We start from the raw sequence: 12868 nt of genomic DNA on the forward strand, positions 1-12868 counted from the left end.
TGAAAGGTGCCTGTCCAATACTGCGTGTGGTTACACACTAAGAGACAATCAGGGTCATAATGACTCTGTCTGAGCCTTTGAGCTCTGAGCACCACCAAAGACTTTAAGCATTTATGTTTCGTCAAAGCTCATCCTGTGCGTGAGGCTACAACAGCATCACTGCCACGCTACACTGGCGAGTTCTATTCATTGCATGCAAATACAGGTTTGAATCGCAAGAAAATTGTATGTATTCTTGTTAAAATAAGCTGAGTAGGAGCCACTTAGCAGCCCAAAGAGCACATCACAATGCTGTAGAAGGGAATCTAAGTTTGGAAGAGAATTTGAGAGGTTGGCATATTTCTCCATCCTTGCTGAAGCACCCTCTTTCTTGACCTATGTAACTGGATAAGTGGAATGCTTTACTAACACAGCTACGGTGCTTTCAGCTTCCCCAGGTACCACAAATGTCCCTACACAGCATGGCACAGCACTGACTGCTCATTCTCCTTTTCGCATTGCACTCACTGTGATGTTACAAAGAGCAAAACAGCTTCACCAGACCAAAATCAAAGCATGCAAACTGTTTCTCTCCCCACTTCCTCCTCCCTAGTATTGCACTGGTCAAAAATGATTCTAAGAACAGTTCCTGTGACAGGAAAATCCAGGTTAAATAGATAAGGAAGAATATTTATAACTAAACTCAAGGACTTATTGCAAAAATCTGTCTTTCTGCTACAAGTCCTGCATCTTGAGTATCCCTCTTTTTTTCCTTCGCATTCACCAACCCAGAATACTAATCATAGTTGAAAAACAAAAAGAAACACAGAGACATAAATCAAATGGAATAAAAATTAAAAAATTTAACACATTCAACACATTCAAAGCAGACCTCGAGAGTGTATTTTGAGTAATCATTGTCTGCTAAGCTTGCTTGGCACTGCTTGGGTGCATGAAGTTACAGAGTTCAGGATTAATAATGTGAAGATTACTGTAGTTAGTCTATAAAGAATTAAAAGTTCAAGGTACATAAGCATGTATCTATTCTATTGTGCATAAATGAATTTAGCCTACTCCTTTAGTCTCACCTGGCTATTACTTAATTCAGACTCAGTATTTAGTTGCACTTCAAGTGTCCTGTTGCACATAAATAGAAATGACACTGTAGGTTTCTCTGAGTCAATAGTGCTTTTGAGAGGTCTTGTAAGCTCAGGACAGTATGTTCTCTTTCAAGGATGTAACAAATTCATCTGACAGTGCCCTTTCCTAACTAGAAATTCTAATCTTGTTCTAAAACAAATTGTCCGTCAATTTCTTTCTCTTGGAGAACGCCTCAAAATTAATATATTTTAAAGCTACCTGTTGAGGCAGGAACACTTCAGAAGACGACAGATGCGAGATGCAAGGGTAAATTCACTCAACGTAACCTGTTATTGCTTCTGCAGCATCTTCAGAAAGAGACACTTTATGTAGCAGATGATGTGTCTATGGAGGAGTGACTTTCTCTTTCTTACTTCCCTCGCCAGTCCAAAATACTCCAGCTATAAGCTGAAAGCTTGTTGCCAGCCTGGGGGTTTATTTCTTAGCGAGCCATTTTCCTTCAATATTCAGTGTCTAACCTCATCAGCTTTACTTCATTACAAGTGGTTATCCGTCCCTTAAAATCTTCCTTAACTTCTCGCTGTCCTCTTCTGTTTTTTCAACACTCAGAAGTGACTGGGACAACTCCAGCACACTGAAGCCACAGAAAGCGTGGCAGCCTTTTTCACTAACCTAGCCATCTCTGGAGGTACCTACCAACACAAGAACTTTTAATTCAGAGCACTGCTCACACAAGACAAATCTGACGCAAAAAAACCCAAACCTCAAACCCAGCCACATGTCCTCTCTGAGCAACTGCTTTTTTCTTGTTCAGTCTATGTTTGGTCCTAAGATGGACCAGGCTTTCTGTAGCCAACAATCTGCTGACTGTAAGCAGTACTTTGTAACGCAATCACCAAAGCTATCAGAGCAACGCAGTCTACTCACTTTCAAGTCTAACACTAGACACTCTTCCCAACTATTTCTTCCGAGCCTCTGCTTTGAAGTAACTGCCTCCAGATTTCTCTTCCTGCAGATTTCCTAACTTCATTACTTACTGGCTTCTACTGCTAAGGTCTGTTTTTCTTTCTGCATCTATTCTTTCTATGTCTTTCTCCATGGTATTTCCTTTAGATTTTTTAAAGGAGCCTTTCAACATAGCATCTTCCAGAGCTGTATTAACACCACTTTGCATTTTTATAACTCTTACAACCAGAGAATACAAAGCGGACTATAAATTATAAGAATTGCAGTCTTATAATGTCATGCGTATAACTATTCCAAGATTTTACTGATACTGCTAAATAAAAGCTTTAAAATCTCTCTCGAAACCACTGATACCTCCAGGAAATAGGTTTATCTCCTGCTTACTAATCTTTGGTGACTGAGAACTATAATCTCTGCTTTACAAAATTTTAAATTACATAATGAATGTTATATTCAAATCCAAATCCAGTCCGATGGTCTCAGTACAACTGTTTTGTAACTCCATAAATATTACACCGTTTGTGATTTTCTCTTAAAATTCTGCTCATTTTCATGATCACGCTAACACCACGAGCACGTTAACAAGCTAACAATTGGCCTCTATGTTGATTTTCTCTTCTCTTAAAGTTAGGGATAATTATTAGGGATCCAAGTTCTATTTGCAGAATAAGGTATCCTGTACCTGTGGAAATACTTGCTTTTGCAGTATTTCAGATTTGTGCCATGCTACAGTAGTTGACAGCTCTTCAAAGTGCTGACAAATGACCACTTCTGTAACGATTAAAATAACCATGTTGCTCTTTCTGAAATGTTATGTTCTAACTTCATCTGATAGTAAAGGACCTCTCTAATGTGAAACAATGCATAAAGTCACCACCAGACAGGAAAGGCTTCCCAACTGTCCTGGATTTCCCTCTCCTAGCAATGGTTTTCTGTTGCATGGACCAATCTCTGAGATCCAAAGCAACAAGACAGCAGCAGGAAATTTTTATCTAACAAATGGAATCTGCTTTCAGTCTGGAACCAACACGCAGTGCAAAGGAGACTGAAGGATATGCAGTTTTCCAAATGACTTTATACACACAGCAAACAGCAGCAGAGGAAATTCCTGATTTGCCACCAGAGCCAACTAATGCAGAGATCTACTTCAGGACAGTCCTGCATTACCTTGGCAAGGCCTAAAAGTGAAGGTTAGAATCTGGGCCATAGTAAAGTTAGCAGCAAAGCATCCCCTAACAACTACTAGATGAGGACTTCAATTACAGCAGTTATCATGAGCTCCTACTGATCCACTGACTACAATCTGACATCGGAACAATTTGTCTGGGAAGCTGCCTTGGCTATACTGCCAGGTGTTGCTTCAATGCCCCGTAGGACTGTATGATTTGTCAAGTTTTCTAGAGCTCCTCAATTGACATTCCTTCATTACCTAATTCAATGAGCTGATACATTTAAAAAACGAACTTTGTGTCCCAATATTTCAATGAATCCACAAAAGTAAAGTCAAGGAAAAACAGAGGACAAAGCTAGGTAAGTTCTCAACATCTAATGGTGCAATGAAGCTGGCGGCACAGTCAAAATCTCTGGGGGTTCACTGTACCAGATGCAAGAAGTCTGAGGTTGCTGTGGCTAATAATGACAGCTTCTGCCTTATTCACATAGGTAAGGCCTCTAATACTTAATCAACTGCAATTCAAAATTAATTAAAAAAAAAAGCAACAAAACACAAAACAGCTCCAAAAGCTCAGGTTCTGTTGCACTGTTTTTAAATTAACACCAAAAAAGCAAAATGGTGAAAGACATACTGCCTTTCAGATTTTTGTACTTAATAATAGTTGCTTGCATCTGTCTCCTCCACCTTCAAACCAAAGAAATCACCCCTTATTTTTACTTATAGCCTGCGGAGTCACTGACGAGCTTCTGCTCCTTTTCTGGACTTCCAGAAGGAAGAAAGATCACAGGAGCAAGGCAATGCAATCAGTCGTGTCAGAATATCTTCTTGATTCCTTGAAAGTGACTAAGTAGAGGTATGGCTAGGATCCTACCTAGAATCTGACATCTGCCACAAGCCAATAATATGATTTGGCTTGTGGAGATGTTCTGAGCACAAGTGAGATTTGTTACTTGCTCCTACAGCAACCTGTGAGATAACGCAAGATTTCACTTCTTTCTCCCCCCCATGCAAGGCACAAAGTCAAAATGCAGTGCTCTTGCCAATACAGAAGGGAGCCGGACTGCTCAGATTTGGGAGGGGACATGTGTCTGGGCTGTGTGCAGTTTGTAAGGTTCAAAACCTCATTCACCGAATTTCTAGCTTACCTGATCTTTACATTAAAACTGTTATAACGATTCACCTCTTCATTTTAACAGAATGTTAAATGTATCATACTACCAGCATCAGCTAATACAGTTGTTCTAAGGAAGGGCTTCTGAAAAGGTTTCTTTGTAAGTGCTTGATTTCCTGAGATCACCTTTCAGTCATAATCCAGCTACCAAACTACTCCACAGGCAACACCCCTGAAGTATGACTACTTGGCTTAGAGGAAAAAACAACACTTGAAAGTATTTCCTGACAGAACAACCTCTTTTAGCTATTTATTTGCACAATACTAGCGAGGAAAATGCCTGCAAAATTTGCTAAACTTGGTTTGGAGATACCGAAGTTTATCAGTACAATATTACTGCAAAACACAGAGTCCGCATTCTACCTAAAACACATGTGCAAAACCCCGTATGAAGTCAGTATTGCATAGCTGACTGAGTGCAAAAATACCTCCCTCATCAATCCTTGCAAAAAGTCAAAATGTCGGGCAAGAATAAAAATCTCTATGAAATGAGTGAAATGCAGGCACTGTTTTGCTTTATAAGAAAAAGAAAAATTAACCACATTCAGGACAGTCTTCCTCCAAATCACTAACTAGAAGAAAATCAACTGGTGAAATTAAAATATTTTCCAATTACCAAATCTACAGAGAATGTCAACACATCAAGACAATTAAACCCACTAAAAATCATCCAGGAAGATGCTAAGTGGGTAGTCTACTAGAGAACTGAGGAAATGCAAAAGCTACTTGCATGTCAAAATACTTTGAAATTTTAAAATTTTAAAATTGCCAAATCCTCTTAAATTTTCTTGATAGCTTGCACATACCACTTACCATTTAAGATCATCATAAAGCAGTAATAGGAATATTCACTGTTAATTCTTTCACACACAATTAATATAAAATTGCTGGTGCTCCTTACATGAATAGAAAGCCATAGAAAACTTGCAGAAGCATTACTGTTATCTCAAGAGTCATCAGAACAGGACAAGATTACCATTTGCTTATTTCCAAAGAGATAATGAAAAGCATCTTGAAGCCATTATATATTTACTTCATTTTACAATATATAAAGCTGTGTGCTCTAGTCGTTTATTTTCCTTTGCACTGTGGGTAGAACACACAACCTTTAAATTAGATTAATTCAGTTTTCACAGCACTTGGAAAATACACGTTATGATCCAAGTGGTTACGTGTTGCTATCAAGAAAATGGGGAACTTGAATATTCTTTTCTGTAATGCCTGATCAGATATGTTAACTCTCCATGGAAGTATACAAGCTGGACTGCACACACATCTTAAGACCAGAAACTGAGCTTCAGCTCTGAACAATGAAAATATTCGTCCATTTAACTGTTATATTTTATTAGCATTAATTAAAATATCTCAGAAAGATTATTCTGGGCATATCCTCGGCACAGTGCTCAGGAATGTACTCTCATGAACTCTTCAGCTGTTTTATCACTGCCCTGGAGAACCTTTTGTCTTTAACCTCAATCTGCAGGGTTTTTTTGTAGTGTATCAGGACAGGATATAGCATTGGTTTAATAATTACCACTACAATTTTGATGTAAATAGTCTTTGTTGCCCCAGAAGAACTGTTCCTAAAAGCTTCTTAGAAGTATCTAATGTACTGAGAGAATTCTGTTTTACAGGGGGTTTTTGCTTATATTCTTTTATTACTGAAGATAAGACAAATAGACAGCATTCATTGGTAGCTCATCTATTATGTGCTTATTCCCTGAAGTCACACTCTGAGCCCCTTCTTTTTCTTAATACCACACTACTTCCAAAGCTACATAACAAGCAAGGCAAATAATGAAGCTGAACCCTTTCAATAAAGAAGCTGTTCTTGTGACAGAGGTTTAATGATGTTCACCACCTGCATTCATCCACACCCAAAGATTAAGAATTGATGTATGCAGCAAATAATAGAACTAAACCACTGAAGAACAAGGAATTAAATTCCTAATGATTACCATTAGACAATAGAACAAATTACTTACTGGAACTGGATAGCAACAGAGTATATTTCTGTAAGACTGCAGTATATTTTTAGATTTTTATATTCAACAAAAATTCTGGGAAATACCAGAATTTCTACAAGTTTGTGAATTCTCAAAAGACAAAATGCTTGTTCAGTCCTGCCTAACAATTACTATGAGCAACAGTAAAGCACAGATTCAACGTTAGTCTTGTTTTGCTCTTTGATGCTATATAATGATGCTATCTATATATTCTTGAAGGGAACTATAGAAAATACTTCAGTATCTTATCTTAAGGGAAAAGGAAAGACCGACCAGAATGACAAAGCAGAAGATAAAAGCCAACAACCACCAAGAAGCAAAAGAAGCCATGAGAGATACGAAAGTAAAAGCTAAAAACGAGCCTTCTAATAAGCATTTGTTCATCTCCTAACCGTCAGGGGCATTTGCCTGTCATCAAAACTTTGGAGGCAAAATGGTAAAACAAATATTAAAATAATAAAAGCAAGTAGTTTTATTCTAGCGTGCAGATTGTGTTCAAGGTATTTTAGATCTGCATCTAATTAATAGCAGCAGGAAATTAAATTCTTGGACAAAATTAAGAGCTAAAACTTCCCATCAAGGTCTTGGTATTCCTTGCTTTCACAAATAGGCTTTGGCAGTTTGGTAACAGACAGAGCCAGCCAGATTAAAATAAAAATGGAACTTCAGGTATTCTTAGGTTCTTTTTCTGGGTGATATAAAATGCTGTAATCTCAAATAAGAACAACAAAATCCCTCAGAGAAGTGATCTTATTTGCTCCTGTTCACACATGGCATGCGGTAAAGAGTTCTTCAAATGACTAGATTGGATTGCACAATAAGATCAGTAAAAGACGTTCCACACGAACTGTGGTCATCTTGCCAGATAACACATATGACTTCTTATCCCTTTAGTATTCTGTATCTCAGTAAGAGACAGCAAACCGAGTATCACCTCACTGAGCTACAGAAATTGTCCTAAACTTCCTTTACACGGCTACCCTTCTGCACAGAAGAAGATACTGTCACTGTCTTATCTAATCTTGCAAGCATAGCCCAGACATGTCATACGTTGAATATGTAAAGAGAATTTTTAAAACATTTTTTCCCAAATGTGAGCAATAAAAGACAAACCTATATGCAGTTAACAGACTTCAGCATCTGTTTTCATATTACAGGGGGGGCGGAATCAGAACTGACAAATTTTTTCAGACACATATTGAATGCATTTCTTTCTAGATTTAAATGGATGATGTACTTGAGGATTAAACAGTACCTAAAAGTGTCATTCACCTCTTCCTTACCCTTTAATCTAGGTGTGCTTGTTTTAATTACCCTTTGCTCATTCCACCCAAGTTGTGAATTAACATAGACCTTCAGATGATTAATAAATGCGAGTATGTATTTTCTCTAAAGGGATTTACGAAAAAAATGTCTTCACTTGGAAGGGCATTAACATAAGGTAAAAGAATAAATTTATAAATCGGACTGCATGTGTATTAGAGTCCAAACAGTCTCTAAATGAAAAATGTTTAAAACTGAATCACCACTAGATATATGTATATGAAACTTTCAACCCATACTCAGGTCCTGTGCCCATCAATTCTTTGACAAAAATGATAGGGACAACATAGAATTAGCCAGGGAAAAAGCAGAACTTCGTAGGAACAGAACCTAAATTAATAGTAGGGGCCACCATCCACCCTGCTGATCAACATGAAGGTGCTACAATGAGTGATGTACAATTAACCAGCTACACACCAAAAAGGCAGTACAACAAATTACAGCCAGTGTCCAACAAAATCAGCAACAAACTCACCTGAAGGCACTGGTACCATTAGTAAGGCAACTGATACAATTATACCCTGAATCAATATATTAAAAGCAAGTCTTTTAGTAGGGGATGACAACTGGAATACATTAACATCAACAATATTAATTGCGGCCTTGATCCATTATGTACTGTTCATCCATAATCATAAAATTTTAAAACAAATGTCCTTTTTAAATGGATGATGCAGTAGCATATTAGAGCATTCTAAGTATTTCTCAATCTTTTTATAATATATATTAAGCATACATTTGACCCAGAAGAGCGGAACAAACCATTTGAAAATATTCAGCTTTGCCAGCAAAAGACATAACACCAGTAGATAAAGAAAAACCTGAAAAAAAAAATCATCCTGCTTCCCTATTAAATGCCAAGAATAAGAGCAAATTACCGCATGTAGGAAATTAAAACAAAACAAAACAAAACAAAAAAAACCCCCACATTCTTTTTGCCATTGGTAAGTTTTTTAGTAGCAAATATATTTCACAATAATATTATATACTAATTTTGCATTTCTGTAATGAGTTTTCAGCATTTTTTTGAAGCAACAGGTTAGCACATGAAATAAAAAGCCTAATTCCCTTTGAAAAAAGACTTTGAATAAAGCGTAACAACCCTTATAGGCACAAACGTATCAACTGTGACAAGAAATGTACATTGTTACACAGCCCATATGAGGCTTTTCATAAAAGACCAGACTTCATACAAATAAGACTCTGTTATCATACAGCACCCCTCTAGATGTTTTCAAAACTTTGGCACATTCAAAAAATGCAGAGAGAGAGAGAGAGAGAGAGAGAGAGATGGACTCCAAAAAAAATAAGCAAAGGGCATTACAGAACAATGAGCAACCATAATAAAACCCCTTCCTGAACTGTAAAATAATAGCAGGAGAAAGAGAAAGGATGCTGGTTGATTTTCCTTGAATGTTGTCACTTGCAACAGAAGTGGCCTGGATCACAGGGCAGTTTTCTTTCTAAGGGCAAGGCTTCTCTACCTTGCTGTTGCTGGCTGGACATGACCAGGGTAAGATCTCCTTGTGCTCGTGGCTTGCCTTTGTCTAGCCAGGAAGGACTGTCCTGAGCCTGTACTAGCCAGTCTATCTTCTGCTGCTTTTTTATGCAGAGTCATTCCCTATGGAGAAAGAGAAACTTCTCAGTCAATACCAACACATAACACTGAACAACTTTACTCATTTACATTTTGTTTATTATCTCCTTCTTCACCAACACTGACTAAGCTATTTTGAATTTCAAACACGAAGCATCATATTTTCAAGGATAAAGCTAAGGTATTCTTCCTAATTCTTTGTGTGTTCTTCACCCCCCCCCCCAAAACTCGTGTTTTTTTTCTCATTTTTTTTGTGTTCCCCCCCCCCCCCCCCCACCCCCAATCATTGTCCAGGTTTGGAGTAACTGTTGAGAAGCAGGTCCCCCAGTGTCCCAGATGTGAACATATGCTTCTCCACACAAACACACGGTAACTGTACGAGTCTTTTCAAAAGTGCTTCCCCTCCCCACCCTGGCCCCCTTCAGCACGTTGAGCTAGAAGAGTACTTTTCTTCTGAAAATAATTCAAGAATTGTCTTCCTCTGTGAAAATACCAGCTCATATGGCAGGAGCACATATGCAAGGAGGAAATGAGGGAAGCTGTGATGGGTTGTGTAGCTGTGTATAAAAGCAGAGGCAATTAGAGAAAGACACAGACAAAGCAATCAGTGCTCATCTTAGCGTTCATGACAGGCTATTGAACCACAGCTCTTAGCTCAGCCTTGTCATCTTCTTGTCAGTGGGACTGGTGTTACAAAACTGGTCAAGGACACTTGAAAATGCCTTCAATAGTTAAAGGATTCAAACACTCTGCTTAAGTTCCATTTTTGGCTTACTATTCATGGACATAACAAGAATGTATAACAGCAAGAAGGAAACTCTTCCAAGGGAAGACGGAGGAGGAATTTGAACTCTATGATGAAGCAGAATGAAACACGAATGTTACACAGGACAGGGATTCCTTCTATCTGAAGAGCAGTTTGAATGCAGCCACACTTTGCCAAAGAGGTCTTGAACACATTCGACAAAGGTAAAAAATCTCCCAGCATACAGGCCCAGCAAAAGCTGTATGGCTGCACAGATCACTTCCTTATGGTTTGAATAATTTAAGTGAGGGTCTTGCCCCTGTGCTCACCCTTTGCATGGGGCTAAACTTGCACCCAAGTCAAAGAGGTCATTTCTCAGAGCACTTACTGCAGCAAGCAAGCTGTACTGCTTTTTTCTTGTGCCCCCTCATTAGAAACAACTGGAAGATGGGAGGATCAAAGAAGAAAGTGAATTTGAGCACTGTAAATCAGTATAATTGCAGGGCTGGAATTACAAAATAGTAATCTGAGGTATCCTTCCCTCTAGAAAGTGCCATTTCTGGTTTTAAAACTTGAAAATAACAAACATGTTCTTTTTCATTTACCCCAAGGTTGTCATAGGAACATACTCTTATATAGTGATAGCCTAAAATTATTAAAAAGCATTTGCTTCTGTGTGTGTTGGAAAATGCTTTTCAAACAAAAAATTAATGAATACTGTCATAAACAACCCAGAAACAACTAGTATTAATAGTTTTTTGTTTTTTTTTTTTTTAAATAAAAGGTTTGGAAGATTCTTACCATATTGTACCAGGCACTAACAATAAATTTCTCCTCCATTTCTCTTTGACTTTTTGTTTTTTCATATTCTTTCTATAAAACAAACATCAAAAAACCATACATTTAAAAACAAAGTATAATAAAAGTATCAGTCTATACCTAAAAAACAATGAGGAAATACGCATCTACCAGGAAACATGAGGATTACTACCTCCAATGAATGAAACATTCTGTCCCGCTCCTGCAACTGATTTTTCAGAGCCTGAATCTCAGGAGCTGCACCCTGGTTCTGCTTAGGATCTAAGGTGCGGATGACCTGTAAGAGAAAACCAGTTTGTTTTTAATTAAATCCTGCAAAAGCAATCTAATTGAAGGGAAAGACATCAAGGAATTACAAGCTTTTTAAGTCAGGTTAGGAAATTAAAAAGTGACTTAAAACATGTCAGTGGTAAGAAATGACACTCCAAAATGTGAAACAGAGGGATGTGCAGTTTTAAGAGGCTGACTCCTGTAAAGCAATCTTGACAGCCAGCATGACAGAGGCTCTGCCTCTGAACATCAGCCATGATACGTTACAGCATTTGAACTGGGCTCTCTTTTACAGGACTGTGAAACAAAACTACCGATAGGAAAACTGACACCTAAGAGGTTCAGTATCCCAGACTCACATATGCAGTTCCTAACCCCAGCTGCACTTACCTTGGCGCCACAGTGGTAAAAACATTTTCTCAAACGTTTCTCTCTTTATAGCTAAGGTTTACCTACCTGCCAATTCCTCCTGCTTCAGGAAGGACCACTTTGGTCCTTATGGAAAGATGCCATGATGCACCTACCTGAGGTACCAGGTGCTGTCATTTCTAGATACCTCTGTTAAGCCAAGAAGCATTCTGTGGCACATGCATGATCATTATGTTACTAATGAGATGAAGGGACACCTGGTTATGTTCATATGTGGCATCCATCACGGGTACCATGAGTGCTCACAAACACAGCGCTAAACCAAGAACAAATCCAGCAAAATGCCTAGATTCCTAAGCCTTTAATAGAAAATAGCTTAAAACTTTTTAACAACCTCTGGATATATAGAAAGAGACTTCACATCTTTTGTCTTTCTACCCATTTCAGAATTGTGTCCAGATGCTGAAATAAAACAACGCTTTAAATTTTAGTAAGTAATTTTTACTGAATGGTATTCATGAAAGAAGATTCATAAAAGTGTACTATGTTTCTAAGAAAATACACATTAGACCTGGATACAGTTTCTATAGGGGAAGGCTAGAATGATTGTACATGTCTTCACAAAAAACCAAACCAAAACAAAACTGAAAGTTGATAAGAAGATCACAAAAAGCTAACCTAATTAAAATAATTAATGCTACTGTTGTATAAAACACCCTATAGTAACACAGTACATACAGATAAACAAATCTTATTGAAATGGGAAATTGTGACACTGACTTTCACTGGAATACTCTGAGACACAGTCAGCAACATAAGATGTAAAAAAAAAAAAATTAAAAATTATTTGTTTAGATTTCTTGAAGACTTTTGAAATGTCTCACAGCAAGTCATTGAGGAAACTACACAGAAGTGAAGGAAGGAAGCATAAAGTTTTGCCAAATTAGGAACCTACTTACAGATTCCAATTAACAATATGCAGCCATAGCAAAGATCTTGATACTACCATGATGAGATGAACAAAGACACTGGTATGCTTTTGAGAAACTCAAATAAAATATCAAGGTATAGTAAGAGAAGAAATGGGACTATGATTGAGACCACAATATTGCCATTTCAAAGCTGGTAGTATACCACATCCCCAATATCATACTTAAATATTAGCCACCTTCTCGACAGAAGCATGTATTAAAGAGTAAAGGCAAAGAGAATGCTGAACATCATCAGAGAAATTTAACAGCTCTCAAAGGTGGTTCAGTTCAAAAGATCACTTTACTTGGAAAAAGCATCAATAAAAGAGTCCATATTAAAACAGTTTCTAAACCAGTTAGCTAAACCAGAACATGAA

At 37.7% G+C, this 12868-nt stretch overlaps 1 protein-coding gene across 1 annotated transcript in view; it reads right to left on the bottom strand.

Moving 5' to 3' along the window:
• Positions 1 to 5407: 5407 nt before the first annotated feature.
• Positions 5408 to 12868, bottom strand: part of HOOK3 (hook microtubule-tethering protein 3) — a 70023-nt gene continuing 62562 nt past the window's right edge. Inside the window, exons 19-21 of the mRNA XM_009331502.1 lie at positions 11054 to 11158; positions 10864 to 10935; positions 5408 to 9341 (exon numbers count right to left, since the gene is read on the bottom strand). Of these exons, the coding sequence (XP_009329777.1) occupies positions 9201 to 9341; positions 10864 to 10935; positions 11054 to 11158 (318 nt within the window). The 3' untranslated portion in view covers positions 5408 to 9200. The remainder of the gene's footprint in view (positions 9342 to 10863; positions 10936 to 11053; positions 11159 to 12868) is intronic.

Source organism: Pygoscelis adeliae, unplaced genomic scaffold (assembly GCF_000699105.1).
Source record: "Pygoscelis adeliae isolate BGI_AS28 unplaced genomic scaffold, ASM69910v1 Scaffold289, whole genome shotgun sequence".
NCBI lineage: Eukaryota > Metazoa > Chordata > Aves > Sphenisciformes > Spheniscidae > Pygoscelis > Pygoscelis adeliae.